This window comes from Rhinolophus sinicus, linkage group LG04 (assembly GCF_036562045.2).
Source record: "Rhinolophus sinicus isolate RSC01 linkage group LG04, ASM3656204v1, whole genome shotgun sequence".
Classification (NCBI taxonomy): Eukaryota; Metazoa; Chordata; class Mammalia; order Chiroptera; family Rhinolophidae; genus Rhinolophus; species Rhinolophus sinicus.
Genome location: NC_133754.1, coordinates 166,060,635 through 166,083,061, shown reverse-complemented (window position 1 = coordinate 166,083,061; position 22,427 = coordinate 166,060,635). Strand labels below are relative to the sequence as shown.

The 22,427-nt window shown below is 42.3% G+C and overlaps 1 protein-coding gene across 11 annotated transcripts in view; it reads right to left on the bottom strand.

The window, feature by feature from the left end:
• The window catches only part of ZNF462 (zinc finger protein 462), a 133,981-nt gene that overhangs the window by 70,870 nt on the left and 40,684 nt on the right, over window positions 1-22,427 (bottom strand). For 10 of the 11 annotated variants that reach the window (XR_012495876.1, XR_012495875.1, XM_074330792.1 and 7 more), the window contains exons 2-3: window positions 6,710-6,959; window positions 570-6,148 (exon numbers count right to left, since the gene is read on the bottom strand). Coding sequence is in view for 9 of the 11 variants with exons in the window: in XM_074330792.1 (XP_074186893.1) it covers window positions 570-6,148; window positions 6,710-6,929 (5,799 nt within the window). In the remaining 2 variants the exon portion in view is untranslated. The remainder of the gene's footprint in view (window positions 1-569; window positions 6,149-6,709; window positions 6,960-22,427) is intronic. The other variant, XM_074330798.1, reaches the window with a different exon arrangement.

Genomic DNA, 22,427 nt, shown 5'->3' with positions numbered 1-22,427 from the left:
GAGGAGAGAAGATTTCTGTGCAGAAGCCTCATCGTCACTGCCACCAAGTTATCTGGTTTTCAAACCAATTTCAACTACGCAGGTGAACCGTTGCATAGCTACGCCATTAGTGAGCTTCTTCACAAAAAAATAAAAAAATAAACTAAAAAGTAAAAAATTCTACTCCTTGAGATGTTAGGTTCATGTAGCAACACTGCAGACCGAGACATGGCTGAGAAGCGCTAATGAGACCAAGAGACAGCCCACAACTGCCTTAGGAAAGAGAGCGAGCGTCGTCGCGGAACTAGGCCTCAAATAAGGGTACTTGGCAGAGAGAAATCCAGAGAAACCACCCCAACCCTCCCCTTGGGAGCCTCGGGAGGAGTGAGAGGGAGGGGCACAGGACCGTGGAGAAGGGTGAGCACAGACTGGGGATAATCAAGCTCGAAATGTTTAATTGACTTATTGAGCTCTCTGGCAAGCTAAGTCGCTAGGAAGCCTGTAGCAGTTTGGCTGGCAACGAAGAAGTGCATGTGGGCACCAGTGATGAGAGGCCTCCTGGGGGAAGGGAAATCAAAACATATCCTTACCCTCTCTTGTTTGAAATCTGCAAAAGCACCATCTGCATATTTCTGCTTGCTCAAAAGCTGTTTCCTCCTCTCCTGACGTTTGGCACGCTTCTGGAATTCCTCATTGTGAACGTTCAAGTGTGAGGTCAGCTCCGCTGTGCTTTGCAGTTTGCTATCACAGTGCTTACACTGGTAGGCGGAGTTCTGCAAGCGAGGGCCGTTCCCCAGGATGATGAAGTCCCTCTTCAGGTCCCGACTGTGGTGGTCGGTGTAATGCATGCACAGCAGCTCGGCGGTGCTGAAGGAGAGCTTGAAGCATTTGATGCAGCGGAAAGGGAGCCACTCGATTTCCTGAGCTTCGCCTCCCTCCACCTCGGCTTTCTCAAAGCTGCCTCTCTCCTCCTCTTCCAGCACCATGGGCTTCTCGTGCTCATCGGCGTAGACGGCGGTGAAGTAGCCCCCCAGCTTGCTGGCGTGCTGCTTCTTGGGGAACACCCCTGGGTGGCGCTTCATGTAATGGGACACAATGCCCTTCTTGCTGAAGGACTGGAAGGAGCACAGGGAGCACTTTTTCTTCTCCACTGCCCGCCGGAGCTCCTCGCTGAGCTGCGGGGAGTCATCCTTGGGTGGGGACGGGATGATGACCTTGTTGGGCTTGTCGCTGATGGTCCTGGAGGCTGCCAGGCAGTGGGTGTAATATGCATCAATATCATGGCGCTTCTGGTAGTGGGCCGCCAGCCCTTTGCGGATGGGGTTGGTGTAGGCACACAGGGCACACTTGAAGAGGTTGTTCTTGCCCTCTGGCTGGGCTCGGACGTTGTTGTGCTTAATGCGGTAATGCCTGGCTATCCCCTTCCTCGTGGAGCAGAAGTACTTGCAGAGCTGGCACCGGAACACAGTGTGCGAGACCAGGTGCGAGGTAGAGAAGTGAGAAGTGGACACGGGCTCCTCTCCCACCTCCTCCTCGGTGACGGAGATCTGGGAGGGGCTCACTTCAGTGGTTATCTCGGGCTCAAGGGAGACTGGCAGCTTCGGGGGTGACTGGGAGAAGACATCAAATTCAGGCTGATTGTGATACTTCTCATAGTGGATTTTGAGTTTCTCCAAAGTACCGTGGGTGTATGGACACAGTTTGCAGCGGTAGGCGCCGTATCCTTGCTTGAAGATCCTGCTGGTCTCCTCCACGTCATTCTGGGCTATGTCAGCTGACTGCTCCACGTCGTGCACAAAGTCCTCGGCGGTCACCTTGATGGACGGGTGTCGCTTCTGGTAGTGGGTCAGGACGCCGTGGATGCGGGTGTTGATGTACGGGCAGTGCCTGCACTTGTAGACGGCACCCGGGTTGATGTCAATATCCTGGGCAAAATCAGCAGCCTTCACTTTCATGCCAGGGTGCTTCTTCCCATAATGGGTAAGAAGGCCATGCAGGTTGTTGTACTCAGACTGGCACACCGTGCACTGGTACGGGGTGGAGGAGATGGCAGGGTTCGCTGAAGAGAGCTGGATGCTTTTCTCCGGGGAAAGCCTCGCGTCCTCAGGGCACTCTGGCTCCTGCTCGGGCAGTGGGATGGGCACACTGTTTTCACAATTCACATGACCCACCAACTCTTCAGAGGCAGGGATGGGGTTCTCAACCACATCTTTCTCCTTGATGATATCCAGCAGCACGGACTCGTCACCATTCATGGCCCAGGGGTGGAATGCTTGGTAATGATTCGTGATGTCCCAGATGGAGACAGCTTCAAAAACACAGTCTCTGCATCTGTATGTTTTGGCTTCAGCTGGCATTGTGAGAGAGGGAGGGGATGGGTCTGGCCCAGCCCAGAGTTTGGTAGCCATGTAAGTATAGTCAACGTAATGCTCTGGGTGCCTCCTTTGGTAATGTAGGAGCAAACCATTGGGCTCCATGTGGGAATAGATGCACCACTCACAGTGGTAGCCAGCTTCTATCAAACCATCTAGAAACGCCCACCGCATGATGGACGTGACTGTGGCCTTCAGGGCAGGGTGGTCTTTCTTGATATGCTTCCTCAGTGCATAGAAATAGGGGGAGGTATATGAGCACTGCCTACATTTGAGTGCTCGAAGTTTCGTTTTGTCCCGCTCCACATTAGAGGAGGGGACAAGCACGCAACTGGCAGGCTTCTTCTGATTACGGTCACAGAGGCTTCGGATGGTGGCTGTGTGCTGCCGGATCACGTCTGCATTGGCCTTGAAGTCTCTGTGCTTCTTCTGATAATGAATGAGTACCCCTTTGACCGTCCGGTTCCCATAATCACAGTGCTGGCAAAAGAACATCTCATTCTCCACAGGGGGGCCATCTCTCTCAGAGCTGCTTCGGTTCAGATGTTGCATGGGGGCAGGTGGCCGAGGGGAGCCTTGGGGCCCCTCAACCCCTCTCATCATTGCAGCTGTGGGAGGAGCCTGTCTGATATATTTGGCAGTAACCTTTATTTCTGGGTGTCTTTTCTGGTAGTGGACAAGCACTCCCACAACTGACCGATTGCTGTAGGAACAGTGTTTGCAGTAGTAAAGCTCAGTACTGAGGTCTGGTGGCGGGGGTTGTGGGGGGGGTGGGGAACCCATGTTGGACATTTTGGGAGACATTGGAGCACCCACCTCAAATGATAACTGAGAAAGGGCAGAGCCCCTGTCCACAGACACCATTCGCATGGTTTTCTGGATCCTAAAGTAGGAAGCCTTTTCTTCAGGGTGTTTCTTCTGATAATGAACCAAGACAGAGTGCATGTTGGGGCTTGCAAATGAGCAAACGTCACAGTCGTAAACGACAACGGTATTCACCGAGGGGTCCTTCTGATTTTCACATTCTGGAGTAAAGGTCTTTGAAGGAGTGTTTTTATTAAACGTAGCTGGCATGCTGCCACGAGCCATGGGAGCGGACGTCGCCATGTTCTTGGGCGCCGAATTCAGAATCTCCCTCAGTGTCTGGGATTCTGCATTCAGCCCTTCCTGCTGCTCCACGACATAGCTGGAAAATATCATGGCATTGTTAATCTTCACTGTGGGATGCATTCTTTGGTAGTGCGGCATCAAGCTTCTCACATTTGGGCTCGTGTAGGAACAAAAGCGACACCGGTAGATCAGGTCTGAATGGTCAAAGTTGAGGACATTCATGGCTTCTGGGTGGTGTTCACCATAATGCTGCTGTAGGTCTTCAAAGTTGGTGTAATCAATGTAGCATTCCAGGCACCTGTACACCGCACTGTGATCGTTGGGGTCCAAGATGTACCGAAAGCTGAATTTAATGTACGGGTGCATTCGTTGATAGTGGGTGCTGACACTCCGGGCAGATTTGTTGTTAAAGTCACAGTGTTTGCAATAGTAAAGCCTTCCAGAGTCACTAAAGTCTGTATTTTCACTGTTGTGCTCCGTTCCGTAGATAGGAGTCTGGGTATTCAGCAGAGCAGTGCTGGGAACTTGGTGATCTTTCAAGTTCGTCGAGGAGCCGTAATAATCTTCCTCGTCTTCAGAAAGGGTGAGCTCGATCTCGGCCCCATTGGTGGCATTGTAATCGTGGGTGACGTTTCTGAAGTTGGGCTCCTTCTGGGGTTCACTGGCATCTCTCGCCCAAATCTGCTGGGCTGAAAAAGAAGTGGGTACCTCCAGGACCGGCTCTGTTGGCTCCTCCTCCCGGTCCAATTCAACCTCTATTTCCACTTCATTGTCTTCCTCTTCCTCCTCATCGTCCTCCACATTGATCACCGCATCTTCCTGCTGTTTGGTTTGGTTAATTTTGCTCTGCAGGTTGCTTGCGATCTCGTCAATCCTGGTTCTCTTTTTCACGGGCGATAAATCGAGAGGGAAGTCATTAGCGAGCTTCCTAGAGGCCTTAGCGACAAAATTGTTCTTGGAGGACAACCCAAGAATTGAGGTCTGACTTTTCTTCACAGTGTTGCTGGAAGAGGGGTGGCTGTCGGTCTCACTTTCCAGTGGCAGGCTGGAGGGCTGCCCCTCAAATTTTGGCAAGTTGTCACAGAACGAGTGTTTGTGCTGCTGATGGACTCTTAGCCCTTTCAGAGTCGTGGTGGAGTAGTTACACATGGTGCATTTGTAAGGGTGCAGAGGTGGGGCCTGCACGGGTGGTGGCGGCGGCGGGGGCTGGGGCTGGGGCTGGGGTGGCAGCTGATGTGGTGGCTGTGGCTGTGAGGGTGGCGGGGGGGGCGGTGGGGGTGGTGGGGGTGGCTGTAAGGGATCCACCAGGACTGCTGACTTTCTACCATTGATGCTCGGGCCCTCGTAGGACACTACACCTTCATTCAGTGATGAGGAAAGGCTTTCACTCTGGGAAGTCACAGCATCCCAATCTGACGTTGGACCCGTGTGACACTGTTTGTGAGCCCCCAGTTTTAACGAGCTCTTGCAAGTGAACGGACATTCATCACATTTGTAGACAGCAGTCTTTCCAGATAAGTGGATGTTTTCTATGTGACGTGAGATGCTACGTCGATGCATGGTAAGGAAAGGACAAAAGGGGCACTGGAACCTGTTCATGAATCTTCTAAAGGGAATGCCCTTGGTCTCCAATAATTTGTTGCCATCCGAGCCCATCAGCTGCTCTGCAGACATGCCGGATGTCTGGTGATCCATAACATTTAAACCATTCTCACTGTCTATTTCATTTAACTCTTCATCAGAGCTAGAGTCATTCAGCATGCTGTTAGTTTCCAGATCGGCAGAAGAATTGGTCATGTCAGCCATTCCATAACGCGATCTATCTGCCAAGTTTACAAGGCCAGAATTGTGAGGTGACTTCGGCTTCATCTGAGGATAAGACATAGGTGAAAACTTGGAAGCTGAAGAAGAATTGGGTCTCATGATGGAGTTGCTGATGGAGCCCCTGAAATTGGAGACATTTGTGTTGGGTACCTCCCGGCTTGCAGCATTCATGGACAGATAGGTAGAGTTGGGCGTGGGGCTGGAGGCGCTCTTGTTCTGCACATCGGGTAGACTCGTCCCTTCTTGTTGCTGTCTGAGACTGGAAAGGATCTTGACCATACTACGGTGTTTCTTCATCATGTGGTCACACCAGCGTTCTCGGCGGGGGGTCTGGTAGCTGCACCACTCACAGCAAAAGTTGCCTCGGGACTTGGTCAAAGGCTTGACCATGGATTCTAAGATGCTGCGTTCCACAACTTCCGCTGGCAGTTCCTTGCAGGGATCTTGCAGGGACACGGGTGGGACCACAGGGTCTGGCATTGGAGCAGGGGCAGGGGGGGGAGCAGTGGCCTCCTTCAAATTGTTTTTGTGATACATCTTCTGATGCTTCATTATTCTTGCCCTCCTTGGTGACTTGTATGTGCAAAACTGGCAAGAGAAGACCTTTCCAAATCCCTCGTGCATCATGATATTATAATTTAAGGATCCTGGAACAGGGGGTCCCGCCGAACTTCCTTCAGCTTGAGCTCCATGGACCTTCCTAGTGTGTTCTATGAGGAGGTTTTTTGACCTGAAGTAGCGTACGCAGAACTTGCATTGAAAAAACTTATTTGTTGGTTTGGGATTGGGGGCAATATGCTGACCGTAATATCCTGGACTGTGGCCATAGTAACTTCCGGTCCCCAATGCAGCTGCATTTTGACCTAAAGAGAAAGCATAAGGTAAGTGGGAAGAGAAAAGCAAAGCCAAAGAGAATTAAGAAATTTAATCATGCAAATCAATTTTTCCTTTCAATTATTCTTCATTAATAAACATCACACTCAAAAGGCCTACCAGCTCAAGATGAGGCCCTGAAGAATATTAACGAAGCATTAATGAACATACATATATTGCTTCTCACAGATAAAGATGCAGTGTTCAACTTTAGGTACAACAGTCATCTCATCTCCATTAATGTGCCACATAGCTATAAAAGTACAAGTTTCACAAACTATTCACAAGCTATAATAGTTTAGAACTTTTTGAGATACTACTTTGTTCTCCAAACTGAAAGGAAACTAAGAGACATAAGGAAGCTGAAAGGACAATAACCTACTCAAGAAGATACTCAAGAACAGAAACATGACACCCAAACTATGAAAATGACTCAAAAGAGCAAGAAACTTTGTAGAAACCAAGCATATCAAGAACCATGGGCGCAACAGGCTCAAAATAGATGAGAGCAACGCTATACATCAGATATGCCGAGTTTAGTATAGATTTACCTGATAAATCCTCTGCAATCACAAATTCGTCCTTTATAGAAGAAAACTCCACCTCCGTCTGATTACTGGCATTCATGGACCCGGATCGTGGTTCATTCGCATTGTCTTCGGCAACATCAGTTGGCTGCAGAAATGCTGTGTGGACATCCTGAATGTGCGCCTTGAGATCTTCATAAGACGGGGCTCTGAAGTCACAGCCATCACACTGAAGCACCTCCATGATCTGGGTCTACCCTCTCACATTAGGAACCTGTGGCAGGAGTCAGAACAGAACATCTTCGGTGATGCACTAAACGCATACCCCCCAAGCTGATGGGGCGGCAGTCCATTAACGGGAAAATTCTAATACCAGCAGATTTCTCTTATTGAACTCTACCAGTTGGAACACTGGCCAAAGGAAGGCAATCAAACATAATAGGGATGATGTCCTCGATTCATAACTTCAAAGAAGGAATCAAGAAAAGCAGATAAACTTTTTCTGGCTTGATATGAATATATCTTCTAATGCTATTTGTAAAGAAAAACCCTTAAATCGCCCAAAGTTTTACTATTTTCTGAATTTCTTGACTGAATTCAAATTTCTTGGTAAATTAATACTGACTTTAGTTCTGTATTGGACCTACTTTCTTTTTGAACTAGAACCTTCTCAGAAGCAAAAAAGACGTTCATACAGAAGAAAGGACAAATATTAATCTTTATTTGCTGTTTTAATATAACATTGATGTTTTATCACCAAATGATGAAATAGTATTGAATCTCAGAGCGGTGATAGAGAGAGCTTTTATTATTTCAATCTTAGTAATTTTAAGAAATAATAATTTTAAAATAATTTTAATTTAATATCGTAACTGATATTGGGATACACCTCTTTACTCCATTCCCCAAACGCTTTTGTTGGGGTTTTTATTTTTTTTCTTTCCATGAGCTAAATGGTTATTTGCTTTTCACTACCTACCAATTATAACCTAACAGCTTAGCTTCTCCAATCTAATTAGGTCATAAAATATTTCTCATGAGATTCTCAAACAACCAACTTTAGATGACAATCCAGTTTCTAGTTTAAAGTTGCACCTTGGTACCTCCATTTACATTAAGGCAACAGAAACTCACGGTTTTGCAGAGGGGCTTCTAAGTCATGACTTTATCTTTTCCTACTTCTTTTCCTTTACAAATGTGAAGTGTACACTTGGGCATAAAAATCTGTGAACCTGATGAAGAATAAAGAAAAACTTGCCCAGCTAACCTTCATTCTGCTGTTTACTATGGGACAGAAATATATAGATAGCTTAGAAATATACAGATAGCTTCACACTAACTCAATGGAGAGTCCCACCATTAAATTAAAAATGTATTAGAAGGTGTAGTCCTTCCTATCTTTATATCCTGAGTTGAGATACCCAGTTATTATCTTAATGAGTCAGTTACTTCATTGAGCTCACCGCAAACTCTACTGAGTCACTGAAATCTAGAACCAGATGGCCAAGAACTAAAGTTGTAACCAAATCTGTACTTTTACTGTATAGAAACTTTCTCTACTTTCATTGTAAAAGATAAATTATTCCTGCAGGGGAACAAAGTCTAGCAATATGTCAATGGAGTAAAAGAAGCCATTGCAGGAGGATTTTCTATGAAAGAATACTCCTGCTGATAGCCTGCTAAAATAACTTCTGGCAGGTCCAGCTCTGGACAGACTGAGCTTGCCCAGTGAGACGCAGATATTTACCTCCTCTTCTTTCACCCAGAAATTTATCCTTTTTCAATAAACATTGAACTGTGCACCAGTCTTTTCAGCTAACTAAGTCTCAATATTCCAGATACACAAGCTTTTATGTCTAAGCACCAACCCAAATTGTGTGGAAGAGGTTGCTATCAGCTCTGGATCGAATTACAGCAGTCACTGAGGCCCCACCCCACTTCTCCTTTCGCACAGTCCATTAGACCTGAAAACAAATTTTTCCATGGTGCAGACGACTCCTGCATTTAGAACACTTCACAGAAAAAAGCAGATCATCCAGTGTGCACTCCCCATCCCCCAAGCTTAGTCCTTTCATCTCAGCCAAACAAGCCACAGCTCTGCTGAATGTGTTTATCACACTTTCAAGAGATATGAGCTCCTGCGTCACTGAAGCTCTAAGACTCACTAAGCTGCCCTAGTCCTCTGAGCTTAGGAGCAGCCATTTTAGCTCAGAGCTTCTCCTCCGTGCACAACATGGCTTCTCTGGGATTCTGCTAGGCTGACAATCAGAAATGAGCGGTGGAAGAGCAGGCTGGGCTCCTCCTATGCTCTTCTTCTCCCAACAAAGAATGAACTGTTTTCATTTCTTTCCGAAAAGCTGCACCTTTCTCCTCCTCAAATGTCATTCACCAAGATCTCCGAAGGTTCTTTTATCCCATGATTGATATGCTTGTCCCTTAGTCCCAGCAGAGCACTGGTTACTGCAGGACAATCTGGACCAGACCCTGTTCTATAGAAGGGTTTGGGGGTGGGGTGGGGGGACCTCCAGAATGCCTTGGCTTCTTGGGAGTCGTCCTTCCACACACAGAAGACATACCATCCGACTCTGCGTGCCAGATTCCAAAGTCTAATGACCTTTGTTAATCACCAGCCAGTCTGTCTGCATCAGCAGACCCTGCCAACAGACACACCCTTCAACACAAAGGCTGTAGCTATTCCTTTTAAAAGAGGTTCTCTGAAAGCTCCATTGTGTAGCTGAGAGGAAAACAAAATCTCTTCCCTTCGAAACTTCAAGCCTTTAGAAATAATGCAACAAAAGCCTTTCTGCTGTGTCTTTTGGAAAGTTTGAGCCTGGTTTGCACAACATCAACAAAAACTACGGTTCTGCACAAGGAAAGCAGGGCACCTTCTGCATTAAGTCATCTACCTAGAGATGAAATTCACCTCTCTATACAGTTCTCTAATACCTTGGTGTCTTCTGATGCTGTTATCAAGGATCCTAACTTCGCTAGATGCAAACACAAACCAATAGTCTCCTTGTTCTGCTTGCTACAAAGGAGATTAAAGGGTTATGAGATCAAAAAAAAAAAAAAAAAAGGCACTGATTTGGAAAAAGAAGAGATGATGAAAGTGATTTCCTAATGGGTTCTAGCTTTAATGTTGTTGCATCCTCTACCTCAAAAATAGCTCAGCGCCTTAGAAGAGGTTAATCTCCAGGCTGCTGAGAGAACCATCATCAGGTACAGCTGAATGGCCTTCAATTTGATGTCTGCACCAAGGACTGAAATGAGGATGTCGCCTCCTTTGAAAGCCATTTTGCCTTTGTGTACACATTTCTCCCAAAGACACTGACAGGAGAAGAACACAGAAATTGCAGCATGGCCTAAACAATCAAAGAAACAGAGACTTAATGTGTTATGAGACTGAGGATGTACCCACATGCGAGAAGTGAAATAGGAGAAGAAGGGAATAGGTGAGGAGAGAGAGACAATGAAAACTGGACCTGAGGACGCCCTGTCCGTCAACCAGAGTACGTTTTTTGCAGCAGATGGTAATCCTCTGAGAAACCAACAACGAGGAAAAAGATGAGAAATAAGCTCTGCATAATTGACTGCTTCATCAACCCTGAAAAAGCAGCAACCCTAAAAGGCTAAACTAGACTGATTTGCTACCAAATGATGATTTAAAGTCAGAAGCCTAAATCTTATATCTACTTCATTTAAAAATTCTGTGATAATGAGATTAGCAATTCTTCCCCCTCACTGACCAAATCAGAAAAATCAAAAGCAGAAGAGGAAGCTTCTGAATGCTATTTCTAAAGGTCATGAGATGAATTTACAAATCAAACAAGCACCCCCATCACCTACCCCCAATGCAATATTTCCAGCAGGTGACTAGAGTCTAAACACCACCCATAATGACACCTGCTAGGTGAATATGGATTCATTCTCAAATAACCTAGCACCCAAAGTGACCAGTCCTCCTAACATGAAAGCCCTACCCCATTCTAATTATCCATTACTCTTTGGTACTACTTAGTATCGGTTGTTGGTTTATTCCATTTAGTTCAGGGATTTCAAAACGTGGGGTTTCAATGGGAAACCCTAAATCCAATTTTCCATATTTGACAAGCACTTTTAAGTCATAGCTTTTAAAAAATCCAAAGATTTTTGTTAATCATTTGGACTATATACATGAGAATGGGGAAAGGGAAGTCATGGACACAGGCTGTTCTCTCTCCATCTTAAGAACACCAAGTTTAATTTATACTGTCTGCCCACACACTTTCTGTGCTCAGAATCCCAGGAATCCATGATGCCTCCGTTTTCCTCCTGTGAAGGTGAAAGGAGACAATCCACAGCTTCATGCTGAGTCCTTCCAACTCACTGTCCAGAAGTAACTAGAGATGGGGGAGGTGCCTTTGACATTTCACAGGGTTCTCCCAATCCTGCCACCATCCACCCTCGCCCAGTTCAACTTGGCGAGCTTTGCTCTTTAAGTGTGCATGGCCCAGAAGTATAAAAGTGGTCTTCAAGTCATCAAAATCCCAACTGTCTCCAGGAAGGGTCCAAATTAAACATGCAAGCCTTGCCTGGATCTAACCCGTTCTCTGCCTGAAGGACTGCAGACCAGAAATAAAGCTGTGAAGCACCCCAGCCACAGGGACTCAGTAGCAACTAATTATAACCTTCAAAGCCTTTGAGAAACAGAACCAGAAACACCATCAGATGCTTTTCCTCTGTCCACTCCAGAAACCTAGTTTCCTTTATAAGACACTGAACTCCCCAGTTCTCCTGAATCACAATTCTAATAAAAGGCTTTAGTGAACACCTGTTGTTTGTGCTTTTCTTACTTTCCTTTCCTACAAGCGAAAAACAAAACAAAACAAAACAAAACAAAAAAAACCCCAGTTATCCAAGGACAGGTAGTGGCATGCATAAACTTTGGAATAAATAGTTCAACTAGAAAAACAGAAAAATCAGGAGCCTAAAGATCATTTTACAAACATATTTGCAGATCAGAAATTGTTTGATCTGATGAGGTCAAAGAGCTATGGGGTGTGTGGCGAGGTTAGTGTTTCTATTTGCAAGCCCCAGGACCTTGGTTTGGGTGGAATTTTCTTGCTTTAGATGAAAAATGGGTGGGGAGGTTGATCACTAACTAATCCACCTCTGAATGTTGGGTTGCGACTCTTAGCAACAAGGGTTGTTCTGTATCACTACTTATCATCTACTCTTGTCATGGTCAAAGTGGGAGTCCTAATAATTTAAAAATCATTTAAAGCATCTTTCCAAAGAGGGCCAGACTGAAAAACTAAGGCGAGATCAATCTCCTTCCAGTAACAGGAACAGTAAGTGGTTAAGGAATCAGATTTACAAAAGCAAACATAGTCTCTCTCTCTCTCTCTCTCTCTCTCTCTCTCTCTCTCTCACACACACACACACATGCACACATACATGCACACACACACACATATATAAATAATTAATTTTTTATTTAATTTGAACTCAGTATATGAGCATGTGTACTCCAAATTAATAGGAGACCTGTCGGTTAGGAGTCAGTCCCCTTCTGAATTCAAGTATAAATGACGTATGTACTATTCCTATGTTATAGATTTAAAAAAATAAACCAGCAAAATGAACCAACCAAGAACTTCTGACAACAAGCTACCTCCATCAATCCCACAGCATTTGGTACTACTACAGATCCTGGCTCACCATGTGGTGTCTTCAAATGTCCTATCAAATGTTTATACTGTTTGCTACATGATCTAAGCAGTTCTGTGTACTCTTGGCAATTCACCACACTAATGAAAGGTTTAACATATCAGGGAGGATAAATAATTAAGGAATTCAGAAGGGAGACACAGCTGTTCTTCAAAACCAAATTTTCAGAAGAGAAAGAATTAATTTGCAATCACATATGTAACCCCCAACATGAGACTGAATTTAAATAGTAGCAGAGAAATACCATGAGACCTTCAATCCTGCCAATGCATGTGGCCTCTGTTCTACGTGGTTGGCCTGGTCCATCTGTGGGACCTTGTACACAAGCGTCTAGTCTGAAGCAGGCAATCTGCAGTTGAATAACCCAGTCACCTTCTGGTCAAGAATGTAAGTCTTCAGGTTACCTTGTTTTAGCTTTGTCTCCTGTATAAATTTTTCAAGCATTGCAGAGCATGTTGGGGTAATATTTTATAACGGATACCTCTGAGATCATCATTAAAATGACATGAATATATAGGGATGTAATCCAAGTAACTAAAAAAAAAATTCAGGTATGTAAATAAGAAGCGATTCTGGCTGAGTGACCTGTTATGAAAGCAGGTAGTGAGTGTCTAATACAGAAAGAGATAGTACATACCTTCTGGAGAATTCATGCATTCCTTTGCAATGATATAAGGCTAATTGAGGCCAACAGGCCAATAGGCAGTCTGCCAGCAACCCTGTCCTTAGAAAAGGAAGCGTGTGATTTGAACAAAGAGATAAAAGAGGAGAGAAGGGACTAGAAAAGAAAGGGAGGAAGCCGGGTGGTATCTCAGTAGCTTCAGGCTTCATTGTCTGCAGAGGGGAACCAGCAGTTCACTAGATAACTCTAATTCTGAGAAGTGTCCTCACGATATTCTCCTTGAGAAACAAAACAAAACAAAACGCCTCCTCACACGAAAATTCTCAAAGGCAACCATGACAAATGAGATCTCAGCTCATCTGGTTCTTTCAAATGATGGAAACCATTCTTGGTGTTGAATGAATTCTCTGAAATGTCATGATCCCAGTAGAAGTTCCTTGGAAACTTGGAAGCCATTCTTGCCCTAGCATTTAGAACAAGAGATAACTGATTTCTCTCCTCTAGGGCCAAACCTCACCCAAAAGGCAGAGACAGAAAATCACGGTGTTCCTTTATAGATTCTTCAGAATGCTGGCTGGGTTTCTACTCTCATTACAAAAATTGTAAAATTAAAGGGAAGCTGCAGATATGCTGCTGGGTCTTCATTAAGACGCAAAGTAAGCAGAAGCTGCAGTGAAAGTCATCTTCCACATCACAAAAGACCTAACTGTACACTGAGTACCTCCTCTTAGGGTTTGAAAGCTTGACTGACCTCAAGCCTTGGGTGTGTCTTCATGGCCCTAACTGTTCCTGGCACAGAAGGTCCCACCAACCACACAAGGTCTAAATTCTAGTTTTGGTGAATGAATCCAGAAACCATTTTAACAACTTACCTTGCTCTTAATTACCATGCAGAGAAGAAAGAGAAAAGAAAAAAGACCCAAATATGATGTTGGGTTAACTTGTGGAGAGCATAAGAAAGTTTTGCTAGAAGAACTTCTTTTATTTGGGAAAAATCCCATAAAAATCCCAATCTAATTCCTGAGTCTTGCTCATCACCTTGTACTCCTGGTTTGCTCAGAAAATTCAGACAAGTTACTTCCTTTAGATGAGAATTGTCCCAAGTCTGCCTATATCAGTGGCATACAAAGCCCTGAACCAAGCAATTCATGGACGTTTCCAATTTAATTTTTTATATCTGACAAAGCTGATTACACAAGCCTGTCACCTAGGTCTATCTGTCCCTCTCCAAACCACGGTTCCTGATCTAACTACCCTGTCAGAATAAAGCCCCTAAACAGACTGCTTCCTGGCAGGTCAATAATGGCTGGGCTTGTGTGGATTATAAACACTGTGAAGTCTTCCTACCCAAGGATACCGTGACTTTTTTTTTTCTCTACCTATAGCAGAAGCCATTAGAAGGCTGTCCTTCCTCCTTGTTAAGCCAACCAAACGGCCCATTTAGATCCATTAGTTTTCCCACCCATGTTCCAACAAATTAATAGAATCATATAATAGGGAGAACACAGTATGTGTTTATGTATGGAACTGGCAGATACCCCAAAACTAGGATCTTTGTTTTTTAAAGATAGCTAAAAAATTCCTTGCCCCTTCACACCCCCCAATTTACTTTCAGCAAATAAGTTTACTCCTAAAAATCACTGAACCCCAAGAACTTCTAAGCAGAAAGTTAAGACATTTGTCTATCAACATAACAGTAGAATTTATCACCATGTGAAAACACTAGAGTGCTCAGGTACTTGGCCAAGCCCACATTCCATGAATCCTTAAGGGTAAATCTCACTTTTGTCCAACAAATTTAGGATTCTCAGCTTATGTATTCACTACTGGGCTAGTCAAAAAAAAAAAAAGGAGGAGGAAGAGAAGGAAGAGGAGGAGAAGCAAGAGGAGGAGGAGGAGGAGGAGGAGGAGAAGGAGGAAGAGGAGCAGAGAGAGAAGGAGAAACAGGAGGTAGAGGAAGAAGAGGAAGAGGAGGAGGGAGAGGAGGAGGGAGAGGAGGAGGGAGAGGAGGAGGGAGAGGAGGAGGAGGAGGAGGAGGAGGAGGAGGAGACGACAAGGACACAGAAAGCCTATCTAGCAAATAAAAGAATTTGTTCCCAGCAGGTGTGATGACTGCCTGCCATCTTCACCTTGAGCAAGTCTTTTGAAGTCTTGCATCATTTTGCTAAATGAAGAGATTAAATTATGAAGTTCAACCTTTTTGTACAAAGGACATGTGTTTTACAAGATTTCCTTCTCATATTTTGAAAGATTTTTTTTCTGACTTAATTCATTCCCTTACTTTTTATTATTATTCAGAGACAAATGCCCAATTTTGTATGGCTGACTCCTCATCATTTAAGTCTGGGCTCAAAGGTTCCATCCTCCAAGGTGTTTTCCCTGACAACTCCATGTAACAATAGCCCGCACTCCCCACCTCCATGAAATCCAGTCCCCTATCCACCACCCTGACCACACTCACTTTCTATCATGTTACAATGCTTTAGTTCCTTCAGTGCTGACATGATACCTGTTTGTTTATGGTCTGTCTTCCTCCGCTAGAACATAAGCACGCTGAGATCAGGTCCACGCCTGTCTATTCATGTTGATATCTTTAGCACTGGGGACACTTCACACAACAGGTACTCAGCAAATGTCTTGAATGAATGAACAAGTGAATGGATCAGGGCTTCTGAATTATAGGATTCTAATCAAACATTAAAAGATTGGTCATGATCGTTAGATTCTTCTACTAACCCTATGCTACCATAGAGCAGTTTTACACCCTCTCCTTCCCCAGACCAGGGGTATCTGGCAGTATCGGAAGACATTTTGGGTTCTCCCAACTGTAGGAGGGGGCTACTGGCTTCTAGTGGCTGGAGGCCAGGGATTCGGTCAAACATTCTACAGTGCACAAGACCGCCCCAACAACAAAGAGTGATGTGGTCCAAAATATCAACAGTGCAGAGGCTGGAAATCCAGGCACAAATAGTCTCTAGATCTTTTCAGTCTCTGCATATAACCCACCTGCCTTTATATGCCTTTCATGGCGCCCTGGCTGGCGAATCTCTGTACTAGATGACCAGCAAGTTCTCTTGCAGCTCAAAGATTTTATGACTCTATGTTTCTAAGTGATCTTAGTAGCCCTTCATGTCATATGATAGCACAAGGTTTTAGTTTTATTTTTCTGATTTGGGTGTTTTCCCGAACAGTTTTCAAGAAAACTCCAAGATTAAAGCATATGACCAGTCCATCCTTTTTTTTGAGTGATAAGGTCCTTTCACTGTTAATGACCCTGAGGCTTTGTGGGTAAGGAGTCCATGTCATTAAAAATGGTCAAGTTCTACATTTAGCATGTGGCCTCCAACCAAACTTTCTGTGAAAAACACGATGCACATTTTCTCCTGTTCAACGTGTAAAATTATCTTCTCTCCAACTGATGGTGCCCCAGGCTACTCAAAATCACTCTTCAGAAGACGAGTAATGTGTTCCTTTTGGTTCGTATATCCCCAGGGGCCAGCACAGGTCTGGCCCTGATGAGATTTGCGGTATGAATGAGTGTATGCAGGCCTGCTTTCCAGGACAGTATTAACCAGTGATACCAACTCAAGGAACCTAAGCAATTCCAGAGAGTCTCCATGGCCAGAAAAACAAAACGGAACAAAACTGAACGAATGCTACGTGACACTCGCCCACTCCAACTAATGAAGCTCCTGAAGCCACAGGACAATGAGGAGCTGACTACTGGCGTGTCAAGAATTCTAAGTCCCCACTTGTCCTTGATATTTGACTAAGCGGTCATCTTCCTTCTCCTTGTCATCATCCACAAGGAAGGTGCTCTGACTGCATCATCCCACTCACACAGTTTCAACTCTGCTAAGCTACCCTGAACTGATATGACGCTTGGAATCATCACCTGAGGCTGCACTTGAGACTATTTGGTTGCCCTCCCTCCACAAAAACCTTTTAATTCTTGTTTGCCAGGATTCTGGAAAGTCTGAGGAACCATTCTCTGTTATAGCTCAATACCATATAAACATTTTCAGTGGAAGGAAGTATGATGAAGGCAGGAGCAGCATTTTCTCTACTTTGCTTCCTTGAAAAGTACTGAAACAATATATTACTCGTGACTTCCTCAAATCAAATCGAAGAATTAAGTCTAAAAGGTAATTATCTATAGGCTCATAGCATCATTAAAGAGGAGATGTTAAAGACCATGTAGTCCAACCTGGTCCAATATCTTCATTTTTCAGATAATGAACCTGAGGTCTCAGGAAAAGTCACCTGCTCAAGGCTTCTGGAACACAAACTCTCTGAAGCCAGAAAAAAAAAAAAAAAGTCTTTTGAATTCTATAATTTGAGAATGGAAATCGGCAGTAAAGACACTCTAGAAATGTTACCTGGTTCATTAATAGCTTTCACACTTAAAGTCCATGCCCCACATATATTCTCACTAACACTCGTATTTATTCACTGCAGAGACAGATTCCAGAATAACCCCCAGTGTCTCCTCTGCTCTGAATTCTACACTCAGGAGAGCAACTGCAAAGGTGCAAAATCCATCGTCTGCAGTTTGACTGTTCAAAGATCTCCTTAGGCATGCAAGCAGTGTGCTCATACTTTGGAAAGGCATTTGGAAGACTGAAAGTTGCTGACAAAGGTATACACAGAAGAACAAGAGCTATAACACTGATTATCTTTCTTCAGAATCCAACCTCATGGAATCAGAACAAGGTTATATAGTAGCTTTATGCCTGCCAAATCTACCCCATGAGAAACATCGTCTTGTTTCTTATGGAAAATGTGCACTGCCAACAAAGACGCTGAAGGGGCTGGCTGAACGAGCCTTAGGGGTAATCTGGAAATACCAGGGTCAGTTCATTTAAAACGGAGAGGAGAAGAGCAGTCAGTCCCACAAACGCCTGGCAAGGAAGCCAGTCTTCTCCTGGCAGAGCTAGTGGGCAGCTCAGCCCAATTAATTCCAGAATACTATTGATAACAAACTTCACATCAAATGATAGACGGTGTTCTGAAACCAGCTGCAATTTGGAGAATTTTACCACATTTACTAATACATGTATTTATTTATATATTTATTTATCCTTTACTTACCTATATGCCTAGTAAATATCTATATCCATTTGTTAGATATAAACAAACAAAATGTACCAGAAATACTCTCCATAAGGGTCTCTTATAAAAAAAAGTCTCTCTCTTATCATAATGAAGAGAATGGCTTAGAAATCAAGAAGATGCAGAAATGTGCATGTTTGTTCATGTTTGGCCTCCCTGTAGAATACTTTTACCTACACTTTGAGGATCTAAGGAATTTCCATCCTTTGAGACAATGGTTCTCAAAGAGGGGTTCCTAAAGCAGCAGCAACAGCATCACCCGAGAACTCATGAGAAATATAAATTCTCACCTCCCTCTCCAGACTTAATGAATCAGAAACTCTGGGGGTAGGGCCCAGCAATCTATTTTAACAATCCAGCAGGGTGATTCTGACGTCCATTCAAGTTTTAAGATCAAGTTTAAAACTTCCTTCTTGCATGAAATGGTCCCTGGGACTATCAGCGATAATTGCCAAGTCCCCTTCTCTATCGCATGGGCACCCTACTTACAAACGCTATTGATGGAGTGAATATGATAATAGCTTTGAAGTCTGTAAAGAGCCTAGGAGGACTAATGTTTACAAATATTTCACTTTTTAGCCATTAATGGGAAAACACTAAGTTGCAGAATCCAGCCTCAGAAGCTAGTGAGAGCACACTCACAAAAGACCAAGTTGTTATCTTTGAAAGAGTAAAAACTGTACAATGCAACGCTGCTGATATTCATCTCCCTTAAAAACCTCAGAACAGCTCATGACATGGTGTCCTTGATATTTCCAAAGTGGGATGTGGCAATCCACAAAGGAAAGAACTGGAGTATTTTATCAAGAAAATACTAAGAGTTTCAGAAAATCCTCGGGACCCTAGACTCTAACATGACAGGAGGTTTTCGGGATGAAGTCACTAGAAAACACCTCCAAACTTGGAGCAGTTATTTGATTATGACACTAAAGGTACAGAGCAAGACGAAATTCACAGTTAGAATAAACATCTGAAAACAGAGATGTGTTTTCACATTTGGAAATCCCTCAGAAGAAGGATGTGTGCTTTAAGCCTACCAAGGGACTTCTGGGGAAGATGGTGGCTAATCGTCTCAAAATGCAAACAAAGAAAGGCTTGGCTGAAGGAAAAGAAAGAGGAAAACATAAACAAAGAAAAATAAAGTTTGGCCACACCAAACCAACAGACCAATAAGGCCCTCAAATCAAAAGTAGGATTTAAAACTTAGAATCACAGAGATAAAATTCATCAACTGTGTCTTGCCTAGAAACCTCATCACGACTTTTGTACACTGCTGCAGGGCTACAGAAGAAAGACACACCACAAAGACCCAAAATCAGGTTCTTAAAGCAGAATTAAGCAGGACTCAAGGAAGAAATTTAAAGAGATATTACCATCATTGTTTAGGGGGCAAGGGAAAGTTCTGATAGTTATGTCCCAATCGAAGACAATTAAGTTAGAAAAAAAAAAATGAACTGAGGAGGAAAAAGGGGCGACAGAAAGAAACAGGGCATGGAAAAGACCAATGAATAATCTATTTTGAAAGAACAGGGCACAGAAGAAATTTATATACAACAATTAACAGGGATACTAGAAAAGATCAAAGATAAGATGATAAGACATCACAATGAGATGAAAGGGGAGTTGGCAGTTGAAGAAAGAAACTGATGACAAAAATAATATCACTGCAGAATCAATAAATACATTAAAGTAATAAGAGGTAAAAATCCGCAATCCAAAAACAAAGTTGATAATGTGAAAAACAGTCTTCAAAAAACTGACAAAAATGCAGAGGAGAAGGACAAGTAGATGAAAGCAAGTAGAGAAGATGACAGATAAGAAGGTCTGAAAATAGAGATCCAACATACAGATAAAAGGTATTCTAGAAGTAGACAGCAAAACAAAACAGAGCAAAACAAAATATGCTCAAATCCGTGATGAAAAATACCTTCGTTGAAATAAAGGAATATCTAATGTTCCAGGAAAAAGTAACAGAATCATCAAAATTGAGACATCTTGGTAAAGTAATAGAATTTTCAAGGATAAACACTGGATTCCATAAAATCACGATTTTTAAAAATCAGTCAATTACAGGGGAAAGAGCCTCTGAGTTTTTCACAGTAGCATTCAATGATAGAAAGCAGCAAAGGGGTGTCTACAGAGGCTTGAGAAAGAGAGAGCATGATCTGAGCATTCAGTTCCCAACGAAGGTCGTATCCATGTATAAAAGTAATAAAAACGCATTTTCCAATAAGCATCAGGGAATACAGCACTTGTTAAATCTCCTTCACAATCTACTCAGCGATATAATATATCCAACCTACAGAAGATTCAAAATCAAGATCTCAAGAATAGGGATTTCGACGTAAGCAGAGGACTTGAGCACTGAATCCACTTACATTTAGAGCTAAGATTGAATAATTTACAATAATTGCAAAACAAAATTATCATCCCTTAAATGTTATAAATATAGTAACAATAAAGTATTCCATATAATAGTAACAATAAAACTGGGGAAAATCCTCAAGCATAAGAACAAAAACAAAGAAATGAGGGTTAAGCAGCATTAGAAGATAAATATAAGTAGGAGAATAGTCTCAACTTTCATAGCAGGACATAAATAAATACTTGACAGTCGTTCTTTCTGAAGTTGAAAACTCCCCCAATAGAGGTATAAAGCACATTAATTAAAGTTTAAAATTTAATTAGTAATAAAAATAAAAACACACTGTATAGCTTTTAATTTTTTTAATCAAAGAAAACACAGACCATGTATTAAAAGACAGAGGAAATTGCACAGAAATATGCAAGCAAGTGCAAAAAATTAATTAGAATCAAGTATATATGTTATATCAATAAATGTGAATTGGACAACTCCTGTGGAAAATATCCCCAGAGTAGATTCAAAAACAAAATCTAATTGCATTTTGTCTACGAGAGACCCACAAATACATACAAAATGACACAAGACGTTTTAAAGCAATGATATCTAAGATTTTCAAGAAAGGAAAAGTAGGGATCATAATAAATATTATTCATGGTCAAATTCAAGATATCAAAGCTTGTAAGTTTATCAAAAAAAGCTTGATAAGCAGCAGAAAATATCCACAGATGTAAAGGAAAATAAACTATAATTTTAAAAGTTTAAGGATGAATACTTAATAACGTAAAAATGTACAATCCACAATGAAGATTTATCATATTATGCCCCCATCACCAAATAAAGAAAAAAAAATGGCAACAGGTATAAGAAGAAACAGACACAGCACTTAATAGATTAAATGGAGAAAGACAACTAAGGGTAGAATTAATATAATTAATGGAAATGAGTTAAGAGACACATTTCAAATTCCAGACCCTGGAAACAAAAAACATATTTCATTTCAAGCAACTGTGGGACATTTGCAAAGGTTTGCAAATGCCCGTGGAGGTTAATAAGAGTTTATAATGCCAGAATTAAGAGATAATAAACTACAAATGGAAAAAACAGTCTGTAATTTCTACTTACAATGCAACAAAACTTAGGGAAAAAGGAAAACAAAACATTCCAAACACTTGGAAACATTTTTTTAACATTCTCCTAAACAATTTCTGTTATAACCAGAAATAAAAACTCAATTGCAGAATGTGACTTTAAAAATGTTATGTATATAAAATGTGAAATTTGCTAAAACCTATACTTAGAGGAAATTTCATAGCTCTATGAAAATTATAAATGAAGAAATAATACTTCTTACAAATCAAGAAATAATAATACTAAATGAATTAAACATCTTACTCAAGTAAGAAGAAAAAAAGGACTTAATTAAGATATAGAAAATTAGGAATCAAAAAGCAATAAAACTAACCAAGCAACCACTTATTTTTTCAAAAAATACAATACAGTATAAAATTAAAAAAACACTATCTAGCCTAATTTAAAAAGGGGGGGGGCAAAACACAAATATAGAAAATTAAGGATAAGAGCAGAAAATATCCACAAATGTAAAGGAAAATTAGGTTGGTGCAAAAGTAATTGTGATTTTTTGCAATTAATTTTAACCTTTTAAACTGCAATTACTTTTGCACCAACCTAATATAATTCAAAATGACTACGTACAATTCTTAGTAGTATTTGTAAAGTTAAATATAATACACGATTGTCTAGAAACACACATATTACCTAAGTTAATTCAAGAAGAAACCACAACAATGAAAGACTAGGAAGCAAAGACCCAACCTAACCACAAGAGAGTCTTCAAAGAAATCAGTAAATCAGATACCTTTTAAACTGGTCCAAAGCCTAAAGCATAAGAGTTTCACCAATGTATTCCCAAGTAC